This window comes from Elaeis guineensis, chromosome 16 (assembly GCF_000442705.2).
Source record: "Elaeis guineensis isolate ETL-2024a chromosome 16, EG11, whole genome shotgun sequence".
NCBI lineage: Eukaryota > Viridiplantae > Streptophyta > Magnoliopsida > Arecales > Arecaceae > Elaeis > Elaeis guineensis.
This window is the reverse complement of record NC_026008.2, coordinates 36027049-36050536: the sequence shown is the minus strand read 5'-3', so window position 1 is coordinate 36050536 and position 23488 is coordinate 36027049. Positions and strand designations below refer to the sequence as shown.

Below are 23488 nucleotides of genomic sequence, written 5' to 3'. Positions count from 1 at the left end.
TGCTGCAGGGGCCCAAGTTGTTTTTTTTTTTTTTTAAAACATCCTTTGTTCTTCTTGTGTGTGCACTGGCGTGTGTAACCATTCAGCTCCAAGTTCTATCCGCTTGTTTCTGTGATGTTCGGTCGACACAACAAATTCTATCTACTTGTTTTTAGTCTAGTGCTGCTTTTTCGATTTTCGCTGGTGGAGCTTCTACAACCATAGTCACAAACCCTAGGTCTTATGTCACCAAAGTTTGAGAGTAATCTGTGAGCCTTTCCCTAAAGTAATACCAGAATTTCTCCTGTCAAAAATTACTAATTTTTTCTTTCTGCCTACCTTCTTTACCTTTTTTTTTTTTTTTTTTTTCAATAATTGAGGATAATTTTGTCAGGTTTGTATTTTATCTTTGAAGGAAAGTGATACGAGTATAAGCATATCTAAATTCTTGGATATGCTCTACGATTGTTGACATTAGTTGGTTTGCAGTCAAAAGGGTTCCGTGCTAGTGATGCTGTGCATTATTGGATAAGAGTCTTCTGAGGAAAGGAAAATGAAAAGCATCATTATTCTTACTTTTTCTGATGCTTCACGACTTCTTCGCAGAAAACCACTCTTTTGCATCTCCAAGTGGATTAGAAAGAATGATTTTAGTGGGGATAAACAACTAGCCAAGAAGGTAGTGATGGATTAAAAAGGGCATGACAGAATATATTGACAAGATGTCCTGTTTGTAAGCTGTCGGGTCTGGGTTGAAGACCTCAAAAGTTTGTGCATGGTTGACTTCTCTTTCATTTAAGCCTGTGCCTTATATGACACTAAAAGACTTTAAATATACAGAGGGCAGTTGACTTGCACAGCACCATGAAATTGAAGTAGTTGGTGGTAGAGCTTTGCCAATTAAATAATAGTTGTAAAGAATTGATTGTAGTGCAGATCTCAGAGGATATTTTTTTCGAATTCTTTAATATGTATATCCATGGCTGATGTATTATTGCCTTGAAAAATCTCTTCTAATTGATCTTAATACCTCTAAGATGTTCACCAGATGGTCTTAAAGCAGAATTTTAAGGATTATTAAAAGCTTATTTGGGTGTGAAGTTCTCCCATTCAAGGGCCCATTTTGAAGGCAGAGCAATGCCATGTGTATCACACCCAATATTTTTTCTGTAGTTTTTCTGCAGATACTGTTGGCATCTCATTATGCCCAACACAACAATGGATGGCAAGTGTGTGGAACTGTGGCTTATCTGGTCCTACCACACTGTTTCAGTATGATGGTGAGGGTATTAGCCTTTCACATAAGGCATGTCACTGAATAACTAAAAATGATGAATGCAACATTTGCATGGAGCTTGAATCACAATTACCTGACTATGATTCATTTACGTTCAAGTTTAGTGAATGCCTCCAGCTGATTTCAGCTGGTAAATGTGGATCTACCTACATTTACTGTCAATCTAAGTAAATATGATCAGATTTTGAAGTTATTGGTGTGGCTCAACTAGCTCAGATGGACTTTTGCATCTGCACGAATTTAATTTAAACTACCCTTGTTACACAATTAGATCACGTATGAACTACCTTTCAAGAAGAATCATCAAGCAGATCGACCATCATTGTCACCAATTGGCTCCTTAATTCTACTTTCCATATAGAAGAAATCTTTTCATATCAAAATCTTTTTTTTTTAATTTATGTAAGCTATTTTCAGTATTTTAAAATCTTTTTGACTCATTCTGTATGGTTTGGGTATTTGCTTGTTATTGATTAAATAGTTACAAGATGTCCGCAAATTTATTAATATACATGTCTCTTGGTTGGTTCTAAAGGACAAAACAACTTTGAGAAATTCCATGATGACAACGTGATAGTAATGATTTGCAAAAGAAAAAGCATCTTCGAAAAATTCTATGATGATAGTGTGGTAGTGGTTATCTTGAGCACAAATTCTCTATGATATACGTTTGCATTGTAGAATACTGTGCAGTATTTGATGGTCAAAGTTAAAAGGCAGACCTTCATCAAATAAGATAATCTTACGTGTTATACACGGTGCACATTGTTTGATGGTCATCTATCTCTTGGTGTTGCACATCATTCTACGGTGCAAACAGAGCACCCCCAAAGGATCTTTAGTCTAGTTCTCTCTTTTCTTCTAGATTTTGTACATTCCGGAAGAAAGATAGCAACTCAGTATCATTTATTGGCTCAATCAATGATAGACCTCTTTGCTCCAAGTCCAGCCTCTCATTGAAAAAAGGGAAAGGATGAAGAGGATGGCAACAATACTGACTCAGGACTAAATTGGGAGCACACAAGAGAGCCGAAAGTGCTATGAAAGCTCCATGTGGGGTTCTCTCCATGGATGGCTCCTAATCCCACTCCTTATCACTGGCAACAGAATGATAGGAATGATTGGAGTTTGAGGCATTGACTTCCAGGCGACAATGAACATGACCACACGTAGAGGAGAAAAAACCACCCATCCAACTAATGTAAGAAACCGTAGAGAAGATAAAAGTAAAAACCTAAGAAAGTGAAGTTAGTGCATGTTGGGTTTGACCCAATCTTTTCTTTAATCAATAAAAGAAGAAATGGAGACATGTTATGGGGGGGAGCATTAGGATGAAAACCCCTGATTTGGAAGCCAAGCCAGATCATCCATGCGAAGGTCGAGGACATTTGAGCCACTCCATTAATATACCACTATTTTTAGTCATGGATGCCCCTTGGAAGGCAGTTTTGGCAAGAAATTCTGACATTTATTTTGAAAAAAAAAAAAGGACATATGAAAAGCACTTGGAAACATAAAAATTTATAACATATGATTTTTGTCATGAATTTATAGATCGATTTAATGAATACGGTTATCACATAATATTAACATTTTGACTTCCATTCCGCATAATAACATTCACAGGAAAATAAATATTATAAATTTTAATTAGGAATGTGAAAATAGGCTTGCATGCTTTGCATTAATATAAGTTAGTAAAATGAAACTTTTAGAGGCTGGTACTTTTATTTGTCACTCATTTTGGACATCTAGTATCACTTATTACATTGATATCCTGCATTTATTATTGTAATTGTTTCTATGAAGATCTTATATATATATAACTAAAAATTAGTTTATTCACTTAGAATTAAGCACAAGAAACTCCATAAAACCAAAAACATAGTAGGCTTCCTCAGCAGATATTTAAATTGAAATTTCTCATTTAACAAGAAAGGAACTCATCAAATATAACACTAATTTTAAAAACTTATTTTCTTCATAATTTTTTTTTTTTTTTCAACTTGCATTTGGTTGAACAAATTGAAGGATCATTAAGGTGAGAGTGGAGAACAGTCTTGAAGGTGAAGGAGAGGGGAACAAAAATCAAGGAGAAGCCCCCACCTTTTTTGCTTTTTGACACACACGAGTGCAGCCTTTTGATTACGGGTTAAGAGAGGAAAAATGTGCGGAGAGGAACAATAGCGTTGGTTCTACGCGGAGCAATAAAAGTTTGTATCACATGCTACGTATTTAGTCTTAGTTTGGATCCATAGTTAAAGAGAAGCAAAGAAGATTGCGGTGGCAAAGCATCTAAAAAGGAGTCGGCAAAAGAGTAATGACAACCCAACCTTCTCTTTTCCCCTCCTAAGCTTATCTCATCTGATCTTGATCTCTTTTAGGCCTTGATGGCCTGGCTTTGGTTTGGGTTCCATTGGATCGGATCCGATTCACTGTCAAGAAGATCAGGATCATGAGTTAGCCTGTCCACCAAAAAGTTGGTCGACAATCCCCATCACCGCCGTCCATTCAGGTGACGGTCTCGGTCGCATTGTGGTCAATGTGGTGGGCCTTGCATCAACAATCATTTGTTTTTGAGGGGGCCATGAAGGTTACTTGATCAATTTGATGTTCTATGATTGGATTAATATTGTCATCAATTCGGTATTGCATCGGTCGGGGACTGATATAGCAAATCTTGCATTAGAGAGAAACTTCGCAGGTGAATTCGAGTTCTTTGAGATGAATTCAAACGATGAGTCATGGAATGGATTCACAAGTTTAACATCAAACCAGAAATTGATAGTAATGAGGGATACAAATAAACATTAGCGTGCCAGCAAGCTAAGCTAAACATTGTTTGCTAAGTCCAAGCCATTGATGTTAATTTGATAAAAAAATACTGAAAGTAATTTATAAGGAATGTGTTGTTTTTGAGACAAGCCTTGTCAGTCTAACAATTATTTCGATAGTGCTGATTTGTGAAGAAGAATAAGAAGAAGAAGAAGAAAGGCATGACCCTACCAAAATTATTCACAATTGTTATAAAGGAGTGCATGGATTAGTAGAATGGCTTTCAGGATGTCACCAGGATACTGACAATGCAATGGCACCTGTAGCTATCTAAAATTAGTGAGACGGGCAAATTTTTCCTTCTGATGAACATTAAAGGAATTGAAATAGAATAAAATTTGATCCCTTAAACATATGTACCTTGGCAGCTTCAGATTGAATGCATGGCATTTGTCTCATTCTGAACTAGTATATTGAAATAAAAACCTATTGTATATTGAGATCACCATGTGCAAGTGTGTCATAATTTCAGCTAATGATGGTACCTGAGTTGTACCAAGCTAGTTACCATGGTAAAATTAGCTCTCCATTAAAAAAAAAAAAAAAAAAAAAAGAACTCAAGCCATTATGGCTCATGTATATTATCTTATTTTAAACCTTTTGCTCATAAATCTTTATCATGTAAAATTTCTTTCTTTTTAATTTTTATTTTTGGGTTAACATTTTTTTTTTTTTTTAACAGTTGTCACACATTTACAAAGACCAAGTTACTTTAACAAGGAGGCCCTTCACTTTCACGTAAAGTGTTAGCATCTTAACTACCCAAAAAGATAAAAAGAGTCACTACCTTCGCCTTGTAGCCATTTCATGTAGCTAGGAAAGAACCCAAAAAGGCCATCTGACATTGCACTTGTTGGAAATTGGAACCAAATCTTAGACCATCAGGAGGCTTCTCAATGACTAAAGTCTTCCCCTAAATGCTCATCTCCCACCCTACTTCCTTTATGTCCTAAAAGTTTCTTATGATGAATCCTTTTACAGGGGAGGCCCACCTTTAGAGCTTCACTTTATCATCAGAAATTTGTCAGATCTCAGGCCAACTATTGGCATCATGAAGACCATCCAACCCCGGTCCAATGGTGGCCAAAGCTTAGCCGCATAGGTCTCTCTGTCCCCTCTTTGTTTCCTTATTTAAGAATCTCTATCCTTTTTTCCCTTATGCTGAGGTGACTAAAGGCAAGCATGGTAAGATAGTGAAAGGGACAGCCTTTTATTTCATGATTCCCCATTCAAAAGTTATCCTAAAAGTTTCTTGTTTGATTGGTATTGGACTTCTACTTAAACGTTAGGTTTGAACCAAGTACAAGTAGTTCAATCCCGGACTCCTAACATTTCTCAGCTTTATGCTTGAGAGTGATCATGACCAACTTTCTTTGATCTTTCCAAAGAGAAGTGTGGATAAGGAAAAACTCCTTTTGACATTGTGATGGTTGCTTAGTTTGGGCTCATTGTATTTGGCTAGGTATAGGAAGGCATTGAGTGGGATTAAGTTCATCGCATTTTTGAAAGTGATGGAATTAGGTGAAAAGGGACAAAGATTTTTTTTTTTTCTCAATAAAAAGAAAAAGGAACAAAGTTTAATGAATAATGATGGGTTTTGGCACCAAGAGCATTGGCTTTAATAAATTGGGCATTCATATGGCATGTCATTGGTTCTCATCTTTTGAATTAAAAAATAATAAGATGTCATTAAGGCCATAAGTGTAAGGAAATTGAAGGTTGACTTTGCTTTATATGATACAAGGATCGTATCAAGCCCTAAATGAAGCCATGGCAATGGAAAAATATTTTAAAAATTAGGGTATCATGTTAGTAGAGTAGTTCTTGCTTGCATCTTGGGCATAGTGTTGTATATGTAACCCATAGCTTGGTTTAATATATCATAGGCTCATCAGAGGGATAAAATATGGTCTTCGGAAAGAAGAATACAAAGAGGGGCACATGACTCTTTGTTGTCTTGAGAAATTATCCAACATGCTCAGATTTAAAAAGGTCAAGTTAACAAGAGAATACTAGGTTGCTTTGCCATCACAGTTTAGGCATATATGTTAAATTATGTTCATTTCTTCATGCCTAATATTTTTTTTATCAATTGCTTTAGCCAACTTGTGAATTACGAGGGGCCACCTGCAAGACCTAGAAATACAATCGACATGGCCATGAATGGTGGCTAAATGAAGTGGTAGCAAGATAGTTAATTTTGATATTTGACAATCATGAGGCGATTAATGGTACTAGGCTATGTAGTAGAGGTAGGAAATAACATGGTTGAGGAATATGGACATGGATAGAAAGAGGGGCGTAGAGGTGGGTATTTTTTAGGGCATGGCAATGATTGTGAACTTCCCATGATGCATAGCTTATTTATACAATAGATCATGTACTTAAATGTTTTGAGGTAGAGTTTTTTGCCTTTTATCCCATGATCATGTAAATAATATGATGTAGCTTGCTGAAAAAGAAAGAATATATTTCCAAATGCATCAATGTTTTAAATTATTGATTTTCTAAAAATTATTGATATTTTTAATGAAAAATCATCTTTGACTATATATTTTCATGATAATATCTTCTGACATCTTTATCAAGCAGTTCGAATCTTGCTAGTAAAATACTTAATAGTTTTATTAAAAATCTATATTTACATATCAGATTTTTCAAAATAATATATTATTTTTATATATTTTATTTTATTTATATATTTCCGTATCTCTTCATGAAAAAAAGTGAGCATCCTAAAGGACATATATTTCTCTATAAATAGTTGATCAATCTCCCGTATCACAACACAACAACCCCAACTCTATTAAATTAACGTGATTCTATAAACACTATTTAAGGCTCATTGGTTTAACCTGTTAGTACAAAACATGACCAAATATTGGATTTCATTGTATCCTAAAAGCTTATCACCTATTCTCCTTATACACCAGATTGGTGGGGGTGAATAAAGTCTTAGAGAAATTAGCAGTGCTACACGGTTTCAAGTCATCCTTTTTTTTAAACTTTCTATCTTTCTTCCTCCTTCGCTCCAACATTACATACCATGTTCACTTGAATTTAGAGGTTAGGGATATTTAAAGGCATTATATAAAAAGAAAAGGTAATACAATTGTCTACAAATTTCCTATGTACACAAATGCATCCACCCATATGCCCACCTATGCATTTGAGTTATACTTTTTATCAGCCAATATGTGGAGCAACTTACTTCACATGAGGGACAAAAGGAAGTCTTACACACTCATGATATCACTAGTTGATATTCTCATTATCTATCGATGAATTTGTTGGATCTAGCCATCGCAACCAAATTAATATGCTTACCAACATTGCATGTGATAATATGCTCTCTTCTCATTGACACTGCACTAGATATGGGCTCATTGAAATGCTTGTCAACACACTTGGTAAAGCTTAGGCAAAGATAAACTTTTTAGGGTTGTTACACTCTGCCCCGAAATAAAGTTGCTTTCAAAGATCACCTTTGCCTCACATCTCATTGAAAAGCATAAATTGTTTTATAAAATGATGACTCTTCTATAAAAGCCACTTGATATTTGTAAAATTAGCTCCATTAAATTGAAATAGAGCCCTTTACTCACTGTTTATTCCTAACTCCTTAGAACATTCTAAGCCTTGTGTATAAAAGGATGTTTTCTTCTTCCTTCACCAAGTAGTCACTCCTCTTCACTTTGAGAGCTACTTCATATGTTTTCCCCTATGTTTATGTACAATCACAAACTCCTTGGAATGGGGCCCATGCATCTCTGCCCCTTTTATCTCCCCCTGCTTATGTACTCCAGTTTCTCAAAGAAATCCTTACCAACTCCAAGGATATGTGCCTCTCTTTCTTATATTTATGCATTCTTTTAACCTAAAAATAAATATCTGCATACAAACTCCAAACCAAAGAAAGGAAGAATCACATTATATTAATCTGAGGTATATTCATCAAAATAACTCGAAGCAAATTGATCGCCGATATTTCGCAAGGAGAAAAAAGCACTTATTTAATACCTTATATCTTCCATAACAACCCAAAGATCATGACTTGACACTTTTTGGGAGAATATTGGTGAAAACCTTCATATAGAAACCTCCTCCATCAAGTGTTAAATACCTTTATAAAAGCCTTTTTCCTATAAATAATCTTGGTGAGCCCATAGCAAAATCTTTGCCATCCTTGAAGGAATCAATAAGAAAAGCTTCACCCGTAGCAAAATCTAGCACAGCTCCATCTAGATGAGCCTATTTTAGCAAGTACAACACATCTACAACGCCCTACAATTAGCTTTAGGCCCCACATATGGCCTACATTAGCAAAGAGTGGCTCCAATTGGCTCCCTTTTAGCACTCAAATTGTCCCCCATCGGACCCACATGCTCTTTTGCATGGAAGAGTGTGAGCCATACATGTCCCTTGCTGCATCAAAATGCCCTTCAAGTTAAGATTCCCCAAAGCATTGGCTAATGGTCCTAATGGGAACCATCATAGCAAGAGTATAACCCTCAGGACACTTGAATGAGTCACTTGTCTGTAATTATCTTTGCAAGCGAGTCAAACTCACCTCACTAATTAGCCAATCCCTAAAACATGGCATGAGCTTAGCTTAAGCTAGCCACTTACAATATTAACCCTAAGTTGGTCATGAATAACTCAGTTTATTTACAGCCCAATTTAAGAGAGATTATTATAATATATGCTAATCCTCCAAATGACACCAAGGCATCCTTCCAAATATTCATTGTTGCTTAAATGAGACCAAAGGAGGGAAGCAAACATTAGAATTCCTCATTGCATATGCTGCCATGGAGTTCTTTTTATTCTCATATTCAAGACAATTGGTAAACCATCAAAGATCTCTTCTAAATTTGTCATCATATATCAAACTTTTACACTTTTAGGGTAAGGAATCTTTAACCCTAGGGTGCCTTCCCTGAATAGCAAGGAACAAATTCCAAGGGATTTTGTGACCCCAGGTTTTTCTTTATATTTGCCTACAGACCATGCAAGGTATCAGTACTGTTTTATAGTTAATGTTCCATGGAAGCTTGAGGTCCTTGGTTTATATTTAGTATACACCATTTGTATTGAGAGACTCCACCATCATCACCATCTCCCACCCAATGCTGGCTGTGGTCCAAAATTTCACAAGGGGTGGTCTCAATCCCGCTACCAGAAATGGAGGCTGGTGAATACTCATGCTATAAATATGAATGCTCCTTCCATTGGATTTTGGAAAAAAAAATGTAAAAAAAAATAGGTGCATCACAATTGTGTACTAGACCTCTTCTTAAATCCTAAATACTCAAAACCCAAGAAGCTTTCAAAGTTTCAGGACTTGAAAATTGTGAAGATGAAGACAGGAGCTATTATGGTGATCATATGGAGTTGATTAAAGAATGGTTTAAAGTGAAGGCAGGGCAACATTAGTTAAAAAATGAGGGAAAAGATTGTAATGGGTGGGATTTGCAATTAAAAACTAAAATAAGTGTTGATCTGTCCACATTAAGGGCATGTTGGCATGGAATTTATCTAGGTACCTAAGTATCATATCATAATAGAAGATTTAAGACTTCCATTCCACCTGCAACATGGGGTTTCTAGTTTTTTTAAATCTACCATGCTTTCTTTTCAATTAAAAGACAAACCAGCTTCTGAACCACTGAAACAAGAGATGCATAAACTACTGGCAGGAGGGTTCATCCAGAGGACACTAAATGATGAAAGAAAGAATGAAATATTAAGCCTAACATGTGAGGAGGGAGACAGACCATGTGACAGATCAATAGAGTGAACTTTAAAATAAGCCCATGAATCATAATTAATTTACATGTCCAGGTGTGAGTCTTTTATAACAGGAGCAGATATGGATGACAGGTCACAACACTTATATTGAGACAGGACCATCAGTTGAGGTGCCATGCAACCTTGGTGGGACTCACTAACAGCCATTCGATCATAATCAGCTGCATTAACCATTTGGATGATGTGCTCTAGAAAGGACTCAAACTGAATACCTAATTCCTCAACCACATTCAATGTGCAACAACACTACAGGTATTATGAACTTAAAAAAATAAAACATAAAAGAAAACTACAACAAAGACCCACATGCTACCAATATCGACAGAGAAGCCTACCTAAATCACAGGAAGATTTGGTGATGAATCATGCGTGATAAAGAAAGATTGCATTCGATCCCAGGAAACAATTTGATTTTCATGTAAATTATTATCATATTGAGACATGAAAGAAAGGGACAAATGCTTCGCATGAAAATTCCAAATCTCTGAAAGATTGTAGGACCAACTTCAGCCTCTTGAGTATCATACTTCAAATTCAAACAGACATGGAAGCTTTACCTAAATGTGAGTAGTTTTTTCCAATGACCCTAATTTATCAAGTTTGTTATCTCTACATTCATGGAAACCATGATCACTACCTTAGAACTTTTGAGTTAAACTGTACTACGAATAAGATGCCATCTTTATAATGACCAGCAGCATTTTGAAGCAACTTCTGACAAAATATTACCAAAGCACTTCGGATTTTGATGGACTAAACAAGAAAGAGTAATGCACAGAGTAAAATGCAGGACATGGATTCGTTAACCTAAACAGGGCAAAGCTTTCAATTGCCAAAAGATTTTATCTCTAGTATCACAAAGAAAATGTTTGCTTGATAAGAAAACCCCATACAGACGCTTTGGCATACCTAATATTTTAAGAGAAATTACAAGGTAGAAGGAAATAAACATCAGGAGAAGAACATAACTTAAAAGTATTCAAGGAACTTGCGAATTGGAGGACAGGAAATCACACTAAAGATGGATGGGTAGAATAAATGTTTCTTCCTGGTCTTTCGCCAAATCACCACCCACTTAATGGTGAAGCATAGCCTTACCACTATCATCTAAAGGTTGGTATTAAATGGTCAGTACTGTCATGTGGCAGGTTAGAACCAGCAGAAAATGAAACACAATCACTAACATCAGCAGGCATAAACATGATGAAGCAATCACAACACCAAACAAGAATAGCTTTCGCAGACAAACAACATTTTCAGGCAACTTTTAACTCTTTCAGGACCACAACAGCAACATACACTTTGAGAATAATTCTCGACACTTGACAAAACAACCAAGTGATAAATTCAGCATACAGCAACAGCACCGTTCCATTCTATGTTGGAATATTCAGAAAGTTTAATTTTCCATGAGTTCTTTACAAAGGTTTCTGCTCTCAATAATGGAAGAACATGGACCAAAGGTAACACCATTTTATGCAAATACAACATTTCAAATTGTTAGGGCAAGGAATGTTATGATAGTCAACCATAAATGTCATCTGCACTGACTCAGTCTAGTCCATGTGCAAGACATAAGAATCCAAAGTTACCAATTTTCCAGAAGCAGTCTCCACTGGCAAACTGATAGTACTCAGAACACAAGGGAGAAGAAAGGGAAGAATTATGTTTTTTTTTTTTTTTTTTTTTCATGGTTGTACAGACATTTGGATAAACAAGGGAAGAATTATGCAAATCCCAATAACATATATATCTTAACACAAAACTACGTTTTATAGAATGAATTTTTCCTTGGTGAAAATAATGGTCAATTTGAGAAATATAGGTAGTTCTTTTCTACCATCAGTATGATTTGATTTATAGCATGAGCAGTTGCGATTATGGAGAAAATACGGATAATGACACAACAATGTAGTTCTCTGTTTACCTATCAATGTGACGTAAGAACTTCGATTCTAGATGAAACTGAAACAGTAGTTAGTAATAGTCAAAATTTAGCAGTACAATCACAAACAATGCACGGTGAGTGTCGATTATAGAAATTTAACCTGTGCTGCATCCACAATTTGCAAGTTAATTCAAGTTTTTCTGCGATGTTAAACTGCTTAGCATCCTTCAGGTCAAGCGTACATCCACATTAACCAGAAGCAGGAACTGCTGCTCAGATATATAACACACCATAAACATTACTATGCAGTATCCATTTAACAATAACAAGAAGGCGAAACTAGAACTGTACCAGACCGCCCAGTTTGTTAAATTGCATTTAGAACCACATGACAATCGAGTAAAGAGCAATTACTGGAAAGGCAGCACCACATTCGACAACAAAACAGGTTGCCACCATAGAAGATCCACAATTTGCAATTGGTCTCAGACTGAGATATAGTAAGACTAATTTGAGTTTAATGACATGCCTGTGAGAAGGGAACTCCTTCAGCACCTCCAGGCCGACACCGAGACAAGCTCCCCTCGCTGCCAGCAGAGGGAGAGCGAAGCCTGGCGCTTCTCCACATGGAATCCCCTCACCTGCACCCGCTTCAGAAGGCACTCGGCCTGCGTCTCGGTAAAGTTGCTGAACTGCACGGGCACGAAGCCGGCCGAATTGAAGAGTGCCCGCCAGGGGAGCATCTTGTCGGCAGTCCGGTGGTGGCCCAGCACCGCATTCTCAATCCTAGGTTGCACCAGGAAGCGCTCGATCTTGTTGGCCACCTCCATGTCGGTGCCTGCGGCATCGATGGAATCCAGGAGGACAGTGCAGGACTGGAAAGCTTGCACGAAGTGGCGGGCGAAGGACAGGTCGCTGCGGTCGCAGCCGTGGTCGACGGAGATGACAATCTTCGGAGAAAGCTGCTTGACGAGGCGGAGGAGGGTCGGGGCAAGGGGGTGGACAGCAGAGCCGATGGGGAGGTTGACGGCAATGGCTTCGCTGCCAGAGGATAAGCTGAGGAGCGGGGAGGGGTCGAAGGGGTCGAGGCTGAGGACATTAAATTCGAAGGGGATGTTGAGGTCGGCTGCAAAGTGGGAGAGGTTCTCGCGGGTGAGGTGGAGCTCGAGGGGGTGGTGGGAGCAGCGGGAGGCGAAAGCTGTGATTTTTAAGGAAGGGGAGGAAGCGCCGGCGGTGGTGCAGCGGCGCTGGGCGAGCTCCTGCATGAAGGCGGACCACTGGCCGCCGACGCCGATGTCGAAGTCAACAACGTGGATGCGGGAAGCGGCGCCGAGCTCCTCGAGGAGGGCCTGGATGGAGGTGAAGTTGGTGAATTGAAGGACAGGGGAGACGTCGGAGAAGGCCTTGACGGTGCCGAGCTTGAGGACGACGTCGAGGGGGGTGGCGAGAGGGGAGGGAGGAGGGGGAAGGGGGTGGAGGGCGTCGGTGGAGGTGAGGAGGTGGAGGGCCTCCTTGAAGTAGAAGACGGAGCGGAGGAGAGGCTTCCCCATGGGGGAGGGGAGCTGGTGATTGAGCCGCGCCAATATCCCACGGGCGCTAACGGTGTTCCCGGCCTCGACGAGCTCCGCCACCTTGAAGAGCTGCTCGACCAATGCCTGCTGCTGCTGGGCGGCGGCGGCAGCAGCCGCCTCGCCGCCAGAGGCCACCTTGGGGCACTGCTGGAGGTGGAAAGGAGGTGGGAAAGCCTGCGGCTGAGGCTGGCAGCGGCGAAGGAAGAAGTCCGGGCCGGCTGAGTCGGAGAAAGGGGTCTTCGGGGCCATCTGGTCGACGGAGAGGGCGTGGTGGCGATTTGGCTGGGGCGGGAGAAGGTGGGCCGGCGGCTGGGCGTCGAATTGGGGGAGGGGGAGGAAGAACGCCGGGTTCTGTGGTGCCTGGGATTGCTGGTACTGGCTCGAGAGGAGGCTCGGGCCCAAGAGGGGTGGCTTCTCCTCCACGGGTTCCTGGTAGAAGACGCTCGGCTGTACAGAGCGCGCCAAAGTAAGGTTGTTCGGCGGAGCCAGAGGGAAGACGGTGGAGTTCGGCAAGGTCGCAAGCCCAAAGGTCGGAGCTTTGACAACGCTGCTGCTGCTGCTAGTGGGGCCGAATAAACCTGCGGAGGTAACAGAGGATGCCAATGGAGAAGGATTGGAGGCGGAGATCGAGGTAGCCGCTCCCCCGCCTCCGAGACTGCCGATGGGGTCAAGGCGGAAGACCGGATCAACGAGGCCGAAGGCGCCACCGGCGGTGCCGCCGCCGTCAAGCTCCGGTGGGGGAAGCTGGTGGTGCTTGAGGCCGGCGGGGTCGTCAATGTCGCCCATGATCCACCCGAGAAACGTCTGCTCCTGCCCGGGGGAGGCGGCGGATTCGGAGAGCATCACCTCCCAATCCTCCACAGCGCCAAGGCCAACGCCACCGCACTTATCGCCACCACCCTCAAGGGAGGCAGCTGCGATGGGCTGGAGTTCCGCCGCCCACTCCTCCTTCCGGCCCTCCTCCATTGAAGGGTTGGCGGTGGAGATGGACGCGGCGGTGGCGGGCCATTTGTGGGCGCCGAGGTTGTCGGAGACCGCCGCCACGCCGGCGTTGTCGGAGGAAGCGCCGCCGCCGCCCAGGGAGGAAGACAGGGTGGAAGTGGACGTTGGAGGGCTGGGGCTCCTTCTATTATCCAGCACCGACCGAGGCTCCAACCCCTCCAGCAGTCCCTTCCGCCGCTTATTGTTCCCACAACCGCCGCCGCCGCCGCCGCCCCAAAAGAGGCTCTTTTCCTCTTTCCCTGCTATTAAGACTTCCAAGCCCCCCTCCTCTTGGAGACTAAAGGGCATCCCCCTCATCTAATACCTCTCCACCACATACAAAAGCCCTCTACCCCTCAACTCCAACTCCCACCACCTTCTTCTCTTCTTCTTCTCTCTCTCTCTCTCTCTCTCTCCCCCTACTGTGAGATGGTTTTTGAGAATAGTAGTACCAGTAGCAGGACTAATAGATAAAGATAATAAAGATCTGGACTTTGGCTTTATATTTTGGGGATTTGTTTTGTTTGCATGTGTCCAACTATAGGAAGGTAATAGATATTTGTAGTGGGATTAATGCATTCCTACAATCTCACAAGGCACTTCTCCACCTCCTTGGTTTTCTCTCTCCTATATTTTCCTCATCTTTTCTCCTCCTTCCCCACTTCTATTTCTCTATTCTCTGGTTGCTTTTTCTTCACTCCTTTCCTCCGGATGGGTTGATGGAGTTGAAGCAACGCAGGGGTGGAAGCGGTACTCTGTACCTCTCTCTCTCTCTCTCTCTCTCGCTATGGATGCGTGCAATATAAAAAAGTAGTAAAGTGCTTCCCTCCTCTCCTCTTCTTTCTCTCTCTAGAGCGTTGTCCCATTTTTTTTACCTATTTTATAATAATTATTTACTTTTTAGGAATAAATAATTATTCTTCTTTTCTTCCGTGAGTGTATTCATCTTTCTCTGGGTTTGAGACTTCTGCCACCACAAAGCCTTCCTTCCCCCTTTTTTTCCCCCTAGTTTTTAACTAATATATATTGAATAAAATTATTCAATTTTTATTACACTTTCTTTCTTTTGCTTCCGAATTTTTAATTTGTTTTTTATTTTCTTAACCTTTCTCGCAAGTTATAATTAACGTCCCAACATAAAAGGGATAGAGCTGCTCCTGCCTAAAGCTCTTCGTCCCATCCTGACTAAAATACCCCCATCTCTCTCCCATTCCTCACGTGACGACATCCTCACAGTGGGGGTACTTCCGACATTTACCACACAAACCGCTTTCACACAACTTTTGGAATTAAATGCTCCCGATATATCGCTCGCTATCTCAGCCGATACGATAACTCCGCATTTTCGGGATAGAGGTATCTTGGTCATTCAGCAGTGAGGGGATGTAAGGGTCTAGCGATTTGACGGCCCTGATCCAAGGATACAGTGGGGAGCAGAGCTCCGGGGGCCCCTAGCTGTTGACCACCTTTCCAGGTCGATGTGCTGCGCGCCGATCGAGGCCGTTCGATTCCGGTGGGCCCAACCAATCTCAGACTGCTAACGGCCAATGGGGTTCGAGAATGAGAGGGACAGTTCATCGGTCGGACGGCAGGTCCCCCCTCCTCGGGCTTCTCCACCAAACGAACGGCCCTGATCGCCCCGCAGGTACGCCGGGGAGCATGGTGTCCCCGCCCTCGGTGGGGCCCACGCGCGACAGGGGACAGTCGTCGCATCGCGACGCTCCATGGCCGGCTTTTTCTCCCCCCCCCTGACCCATTTGACCGAACCACCCCTACTCTAACATCCTATTTCCATCTTTAGTTTAAAAACGTGGTTAACATTGTAATTAGACCCCAAAACGATTTCCTGGCACGTCCGTTGATGGCTCGAGATATTACGTCTAATATTACATAATTAACTTCAACTAATATGAAATTAATTTGAAACCAGTTTTGTAAATTATGAATTAAGTATTAAGTAGTTCCCTATAGCATCTGTTGGTTTAAATAGAAGCCGCCAGAGTTGGCAGTTAACAACAGTTTATCAACTGAAGAGAGAGAAATTAATGGTAAATATTTAAATGTCGGGGTGGAGAAGAAACAAATCCAGCATACACTGAGTATGATTGGACAAATGCATGCTAGTGTAAGTAAATGAGCCCCTAGTGTTATCCATATTCACCAAAATGCCATTTGTAATCTAACATAGATTAACTCCTAATTAAAATAGTGGTTTGTAGCAGGCTTGTAATGTTTGATCAAGAAACGTTGGATTTGTGGGACCATGGAGACGACACCATCTGATGCAATTGATTAGTGGTAATAATCTTGGTGTTGGATACAGTGTCCTTAGGTTAAGGTTTGATGGGGCCCACAGGGCCAATTATGAGAGGGGACACCGGGACTTTTGAGTGATGGGTCTTGTCAATGGTGTGGGGTGTGTCCCTGGGGTCTCAACCCTGTGGGCTTTTGAAATGGATGGGTCTATTGTCTCTAACCCCAAGCATTTGGCTTTTGAAACCGGTGGTCTCTTTCAACTGTTAACCTGGTTTTTTCTTGGGCATTGTCATGCATCATCTAGAAGATAAGACATCTAACCAAATGAAATCACTAATAGTAATGCTGACTAGGATTAAACGTGCTTAGAAAATGCTTAAGGATACGGAACCTTGAAACATAGTTTAAGGAAATCATGTTGTCTGTGCTAGTCTTCTGGTGGCACTTATACGAGTAAATTTTTAGGGTATTGACTCTCCATCATCACTGGAGTTGTTTGCATTAACAGGATAAAATTGAATTGAATTATGGATTCAACTAATTGAAGGTGAATTTTTTGAGCTGAATCAATGAGTTTTGATTTAAATTAATGATACAGCTCACATGTAATGAAGAATTTATTTCGTACCTAAATCTCATTACTAGTGTGATATGTATGTCCATGTATATTTAGTCTCATATTGACTATATATTTGATAAATTTTGAATATTTATATAAGACAAAAAAAATTTAAATAATATTTTTTAATTAATTTTTATATATAAGATTTTAGATTGTCACAAATGATATCAGAACAAACCTATTCCAGTCAATATAAACTAAAAGGTACTGCAATATGGATCTATTTGAGCCAATCATAAGCTGATTATAAAAATTATGATTGAATTTATGATATTTATAATTGAATTTGAATGAATTTATATAGACATCAAAGTTTAAAATAGAAAAAATATGTGAGAATCTAAGTGGATATATAATTAAATTTATATTAAAAAAAATATGTGAGGATCCATACAAACGTATAGTTAAACTTACATTGACTATATATTAGATAGATTTTAAATATTTATATAAGATCAAAAAATTTAAATAATATATTTAAATTAATTTTTTTAGATGAGGTTTGGATTGTTACATATAGATGTTTATATATATATATATATTTTTTGTTAGATAAACTTTGAATATTTATATTGGTTTAAAAATTTTAAATGATATCTTTTAATATGTCATTTTGGATGAGGCTTGGGTTGTTACTGATGGATATTTTCCCCCTTTTCGAAGTGGATTTCATCATTCTCTATACCTTGTTGGAAAATCGGAGGGGTCTTTTGTCTGTTTTTGTCTTGGATATAATTCTGTCCAGCTGGTAAATTCTAAGTATCTTTCTCATTAATTTTCATCCATCATCATTGTTTGGCTTGTCTTTCGCACACCAAATTATGGATAAACTAAATGGAATATAGTCTTTAGTTTGATCCCATTGGCCCGTACAACTCGTGAACGGTTGTTGGAGGTATCATAATTTTTATTAACTTCCCGGTCCATTAATTTTGTTTTGAAGTTTGGAGCTCTCTCTCTCTCTCTACACACCATACACAGTGGCAGGGAGGAAGACAAAGGAGGTGACACAAAACTAAGAGAAGGGGCACGATGGATGTGAACCAGCCAAACATGGGCCTGTTCCCTTGTCCATGCCAAAAGAGAGGATTGGGGGCTTTGTGTGTGGAAGGAAAGGGGGGACAAGCTTGGGGCCGGTGGAATTGTTTAGGAAAGCCATGATTTGGATTTGTCAGAAGGTTTGGCTTTGTTTATCCCAACCCCCATGTGATGGCTAGCAAGCCCTCCCCATTCCATCTTATGAGATGGAAAATGTTACCCACTTAAATAGGTGAATTTTTTTTTTTTTTTTTTTGATCGGATCCGCAACGAGACTGATGGACCAATCCAACCAAGAACCAACAAGCACAAATATGCCTATATTGCTCTCTTTTCTCTTCTCTTTTTTTATCCATTATTTTGCATGTTGGTTCATATTTGAATTGGTCGATCGAGTTGGTGGATCTGATCTAATCAATACTGTCTAAATCTTTCTAGCTCAAAAAAGAGGATTGTGGCTAGAACTGTCAATTTGGATTGGACCCGTCGGATTGAACCGCCTCGCCATGTAAATAACCCGCCTCGTTTGGATTGCGCTTTATGACGGATTTGGAGTGGATCTGAACAGGCTGTTCTGTCTCTTTTTTTTAGTATCACATGTTTCAAGCATGGCCCAGCCTCTCAGTTAGAGCGGCTCAGACCTAAGACCATGAAAGCATGTAAAAAAAAAAAAAGCGAGGAGGAAAACTCCGATGGAAGCCTTTTTCTCTGATCAACAAAGTTGAACATTTCTACAGGTAGCTGGACTTTGAAAGCCCCCCACGCCTCTCCTCTTTTTGAAATCCACCACCTCCCACAGCTCACCCTCCTCGTCGATCACCATAGCCTCCTTCCTTTCCTCCATTTGATTTTCGTCTCCCATCATACTGCTGGCCTCCAGATCTTGCCCAAGATGAGATAGGAAGCATCTTAAACCCATCTAATTTTCTTTCATGTTTTACCTCTTTTCTATTGAACCACCTCCGTCCGGATTCCAGTAAGGGAGTAAGGGATCGTGGGAAAAGGCATGGAAACCCCTCCCCTGTTTTCCCCATCATCTTTCTTTCTACTTATTCCGACCATCAATGCCACCGTCGCTTGATTTTGGACCCATGGATCGACTCCTCGACCTCACTATGTGCCTCCGTGTGGAGCCATAGCCGTCGGCGAGCGACCAACTGCCGAAAACTAAAAAAAGCCTGCATCTTTTTCCCATGATTTCTTGCTATCGGCTATCCACCACCCCCAATCCTTGCCATCGACTATCCACTGCCCCTAATCATTAGCCATGCCTCGCTATGTGTTGCCAAACCTCCGACTGTGCCATCATGCCTTTCCAGATCACTACCATCCACAAAGGAGAGAGAGGAGAAGACTTGGGTTGGTGGGTTGGCCCGTTTAACCCACGGCCTATGGTGGGTCGAGTTGGATTGAAATTTTTTCAATCCGTCAGTTAAACAAGCCAGCCTGCCTTATCCTATTTAGAGGCGGATTGTGGCGGGTTGGGGAGGGCTGGCCCATCTTGACAGTTCTAATTGTGGTATGCTCTTTGCTCTCCGCTAAGGACTTCTCTACAACCTTAAGCAATATAGATTCAAAAACATGGTAATCTCCTCTTGCCCATCTTTGTTCGCTAGAGATGAGGGAAAAAGAAAAAGAAACATAATAGGACTTGTTTCCTTCTATGACACAAGAAAGATCTTCTTAGTTTGCTTATTTATGGAAGCAATTAATGATTCCTAGTGTATAAACAAAATAAGACATGGTATGACCATACACACATAAATATATATATTGTTGCCACTGAAGATCAGTCTAACTCAGAATGATGAGTTGGTTAGTGAGATAGAGAGCTAGATGAGGTAGTCACAAGACCTAGATAGTTGGCCGGAGATCTCAAAGCGATTAATAGTGGTTGATCTTTGCTCTAATGCCCATCCTGAAATACTAAGATAGAGGAACTCTAATTGCTGGTGATTTTACGATGAGAAATCTTTTGATGTCTAAGTTGATTCATCTCAAGATAATAGAGGAGGTTCTAAATAGAAGGTAGAGAGAGTTAGAGTTAGAGTCAATATGTCCGTGAGGAGGAAGAAAGAGATAGAGATTAACGAGTCCAAGAGAATTTTGGAACAATAAGAGTCTCAACTTTCCTTCGCTCTATACTTGGTCTGGACTTCACTTGGGACTCGATATCTGAGACTTACCTGAAGAACCTCTAAGAGTGGTTTATATAAACAAAGGCCGGAGCCTATCATGATCAGAATTTTAGGACATATATACAAGGGAGGGCATTGCAGATAACTACTTGCACTTTTATAAGATACCGCAAGATGCATATCTTATGGTTATGGATATTGTTTTATCATTGTGAGCTAACTTTAATCGAGTGGTAGGAGATTTAGGCATCTCCATGTATCTTTCAGAGTGGCCATATGGTGGGAACTAGTTGGCTAAGGAAAGAACTTCGTGGCTAGTTCGTGGTGGGTTCTAATTAGTCGATTGTGCCACATTTGTTGCAGTCAATCCCAAATTGTTTTACTTGCCTCTACTTGCAAGATCAAATTGTATTGGTAGCTCGGACGAAGGAAATAGAAGAGTTGATGCGGGCAACCGACCGTGGCATCATGATATCATGTACCAAGCGGCAAAATTAAGCCGTAAAGTAGTGAATTGGTTGTGAAGCCAAATATTTAGGCGGAGCTATGGAACCATACTGAGTCACACCATTTTAGCTGTCTTTTTAAGATTGTTGTAAAAAATTTCTACATACTGCATTGATTGGGAATGTGGCGGCATTTGCGGTTCTCGAAGCGACGTCAAGATCACAAGCGGCGAAACATGCAATCACTGTACAGAAATTCCCATCATTCATGTGTGTGGGTACACACACACATATGTGAGGGAAGCAAATATATGTATAGTTCATCAGAAAAACTAGGGGTGCATTCTGATACCGGTTTTCAGCCCAAGGTGCAAATGAAGTGCATGAACTTTTAGCCTAATATATGTGCATTTTTTGTTACTATCTAATTAAAAATGGGTGCAAGTGGATCAACTACATGTACCTCCAAGAAGGCTAGGAAGTAGGACAATGGATCTAGACAACATCTACCAAATAAAATTTCGAACACTAATGGATCATGTTAATCGCCCTAACTAAAGACACATATTGAGTCTTTAATTACCCGCCTTCTACCGAGCATAATTTTTATGGATCTTATGCTTTGCCCGAAAAATTATATAGTTGAACAAGAAGCGAAGATGAGAGTGATGCATGATTAAAGATGACATCCCAAATCCAATCGAAAAGGGAGACATTAGCCACGCAGTTGCTAATTAATTATGAAGAATGATTCGTGAAACCTGCTCAAGTAGATGAGATAAAGCATGTTGGTTATGATCTTAATCCATCATGAAGTGGCACTTGTGAGAGCACTTTGCCACCTACAAACTTTGCTGCCCTCTTATCATGATCATACCTCTCAATGTTGTCCCACCTATCAATTACAATGGGGACACTGGCATTGACCACCCCACAAGACTTCACTCAAGTTCATATCTAACAATGACCTGCAATAAGCCATCACATACAAGAACTATTAGCCAAATCAACGCATAACTAAATGGACAAGAAAATATAATATGTTAATGACCGCCAACTCCTTAATAGGAAGGTGCATAGATTGCAAACATTCAACGAATTCATCATTTACGACTACTCTAAATCGTCAGCCAAATCAATGCAAAATTAAACTGACATGAAAATATTATACGTTAAATGACCGCCGACATCTTGATAGGAACATGTATGGATAGCAAACATTCAACGAATTCATTATTTACAACGACTCTAAACCATCGGCCAAATCAACGCATAATTAAATGGATATGAAAATATTATATGTTAATGACCGCCGACATCTTAAGAGGAAGATGTATAGATAGCAAACATCCAATGAATTAATTTATTTACAACTACTCTAAACAGACTAATCAAATGTCCAATAGTTTTAGTGTAAATGTGAATTAGATATCGGAATGCTTGCCTAGGGACTCTTTCTTCAAAAAACAACTACATACTTAAATTGTTACCTCCTATATTCAATAGAGGAGACATGACACCTATGTGTGTAGGAAACGCACATGTGATTTCTAAGCTGATCTCTTTTTGTGTACATGAATTTTTTTTTATTTAGAATATAATATCATTTGGCATGCAACTTGGAGCTATAAGCTAATCTTTTTTTGTTTTATGCTTCTTTTCTTTGTTAGTGGGGACTTGAGATGTTGTCGGTGCTTTTAGTTTTAGATCTCATAGAAGTGGTTAAACGGGTATTAGTAAGAATGATACTATGAATATCTAAGCTTAAGCTTATTGATGCTCCCCTCACATTTTTTTTTTTAGATATTCTTTTCTTTTTTTTTCAACAGAATCTAAGGCCAACCACTCTAAATATTTGATTACTAAATATATAGCATTATCTTTTAGCCGGTTCAATACATTAAGTTTGTATTCAGTGGCAAAGAAATGTGTTTTAATCTCCATGGGCTCATTACCAATTCCTGATCATTAGATCTAATTATACTTGAAAATTGTTTAAATAAAATTGCTTTGCGATGTATACATGGCACAAATACATTGCATTTGCATTAGTTTGTTGAGGTCCATGTATTCCACCATTATCAATTCTATGGTACAAGCGTTGGCATGGGTTGGGGCCTAGAACTAAGCAAGAAATTTATATAATCATGGAAGAAAGAAAGTGGATATAATTTTTTAAAATAAAAAAAAGGATATTTAATTAAAAATTATGTGAGGATAAATAGGAGCTTATCTAATTCAGAAGGATTCCTAAACTCGATGTGGACTATTTTGTCCACTATGGGAGAGCTAGATAGAGTCCAGAAGCAAAATCCACCATATTAGAAAATCAAGTTACAAGCAAACTTTAGAGGCCAAAACTTGGTTGTTCGACGTCTGATTTCCATGATCTCATTTTTTTTTTTAATGTGGATAAATTTTCGAGATCTACAATGTGATGCCGTCTCGTCAAAGGGGTGGTGCCTTAATGATCATACCAAAATTCTTTCATTTGAACCTCAAGATAGACCGATCAAGATAAAAATTTTTCTTTCAGATAATATTTTGATTAAGCATAGCTTTCAATCTGAGAAAAATCCTACACAGTGATATCAGATAAAGTTGATATAGAAATCGAGATCTACCT

At 39.8% G+C, this 23488-nt stretch overlaps 1 protein-coding gene across 1 annotated transcript; it reads right to left on the bottom strand.

Moving 5' to 3' along the window:
* Nucleotides 1-12077: 12077 nt before the first annotated feature.
* LOC105059511 (uncharacterized) lies at nucleotides 12078-15129 on the bottom strand. Its single transcript, XM_010942830.4, has one exon. It carries the CDS (start codon nucleotides 14678-14680, stop codon nucleotides 12359-12361), a length of 2322 nt encoding a protein of 773 aa, XP_010941132.1. The 5' UTR covers nucleotides 14681-15129; the 3' UTR covers nucleotides 12078-12358.
* Nucleotides 15130-23488: the final 8359 nt, after the last annotated feature.

Excerpts from the sequence above, each read along its gene's own strand:
- LOC105059511 (XM_010942830.4), bottom strand. The coding sequence starts at position 14,680 with ATGAGGGGGATGCCCTTTAGTCTCCAAGAGGAGGGGGGCTTGGAAGTC.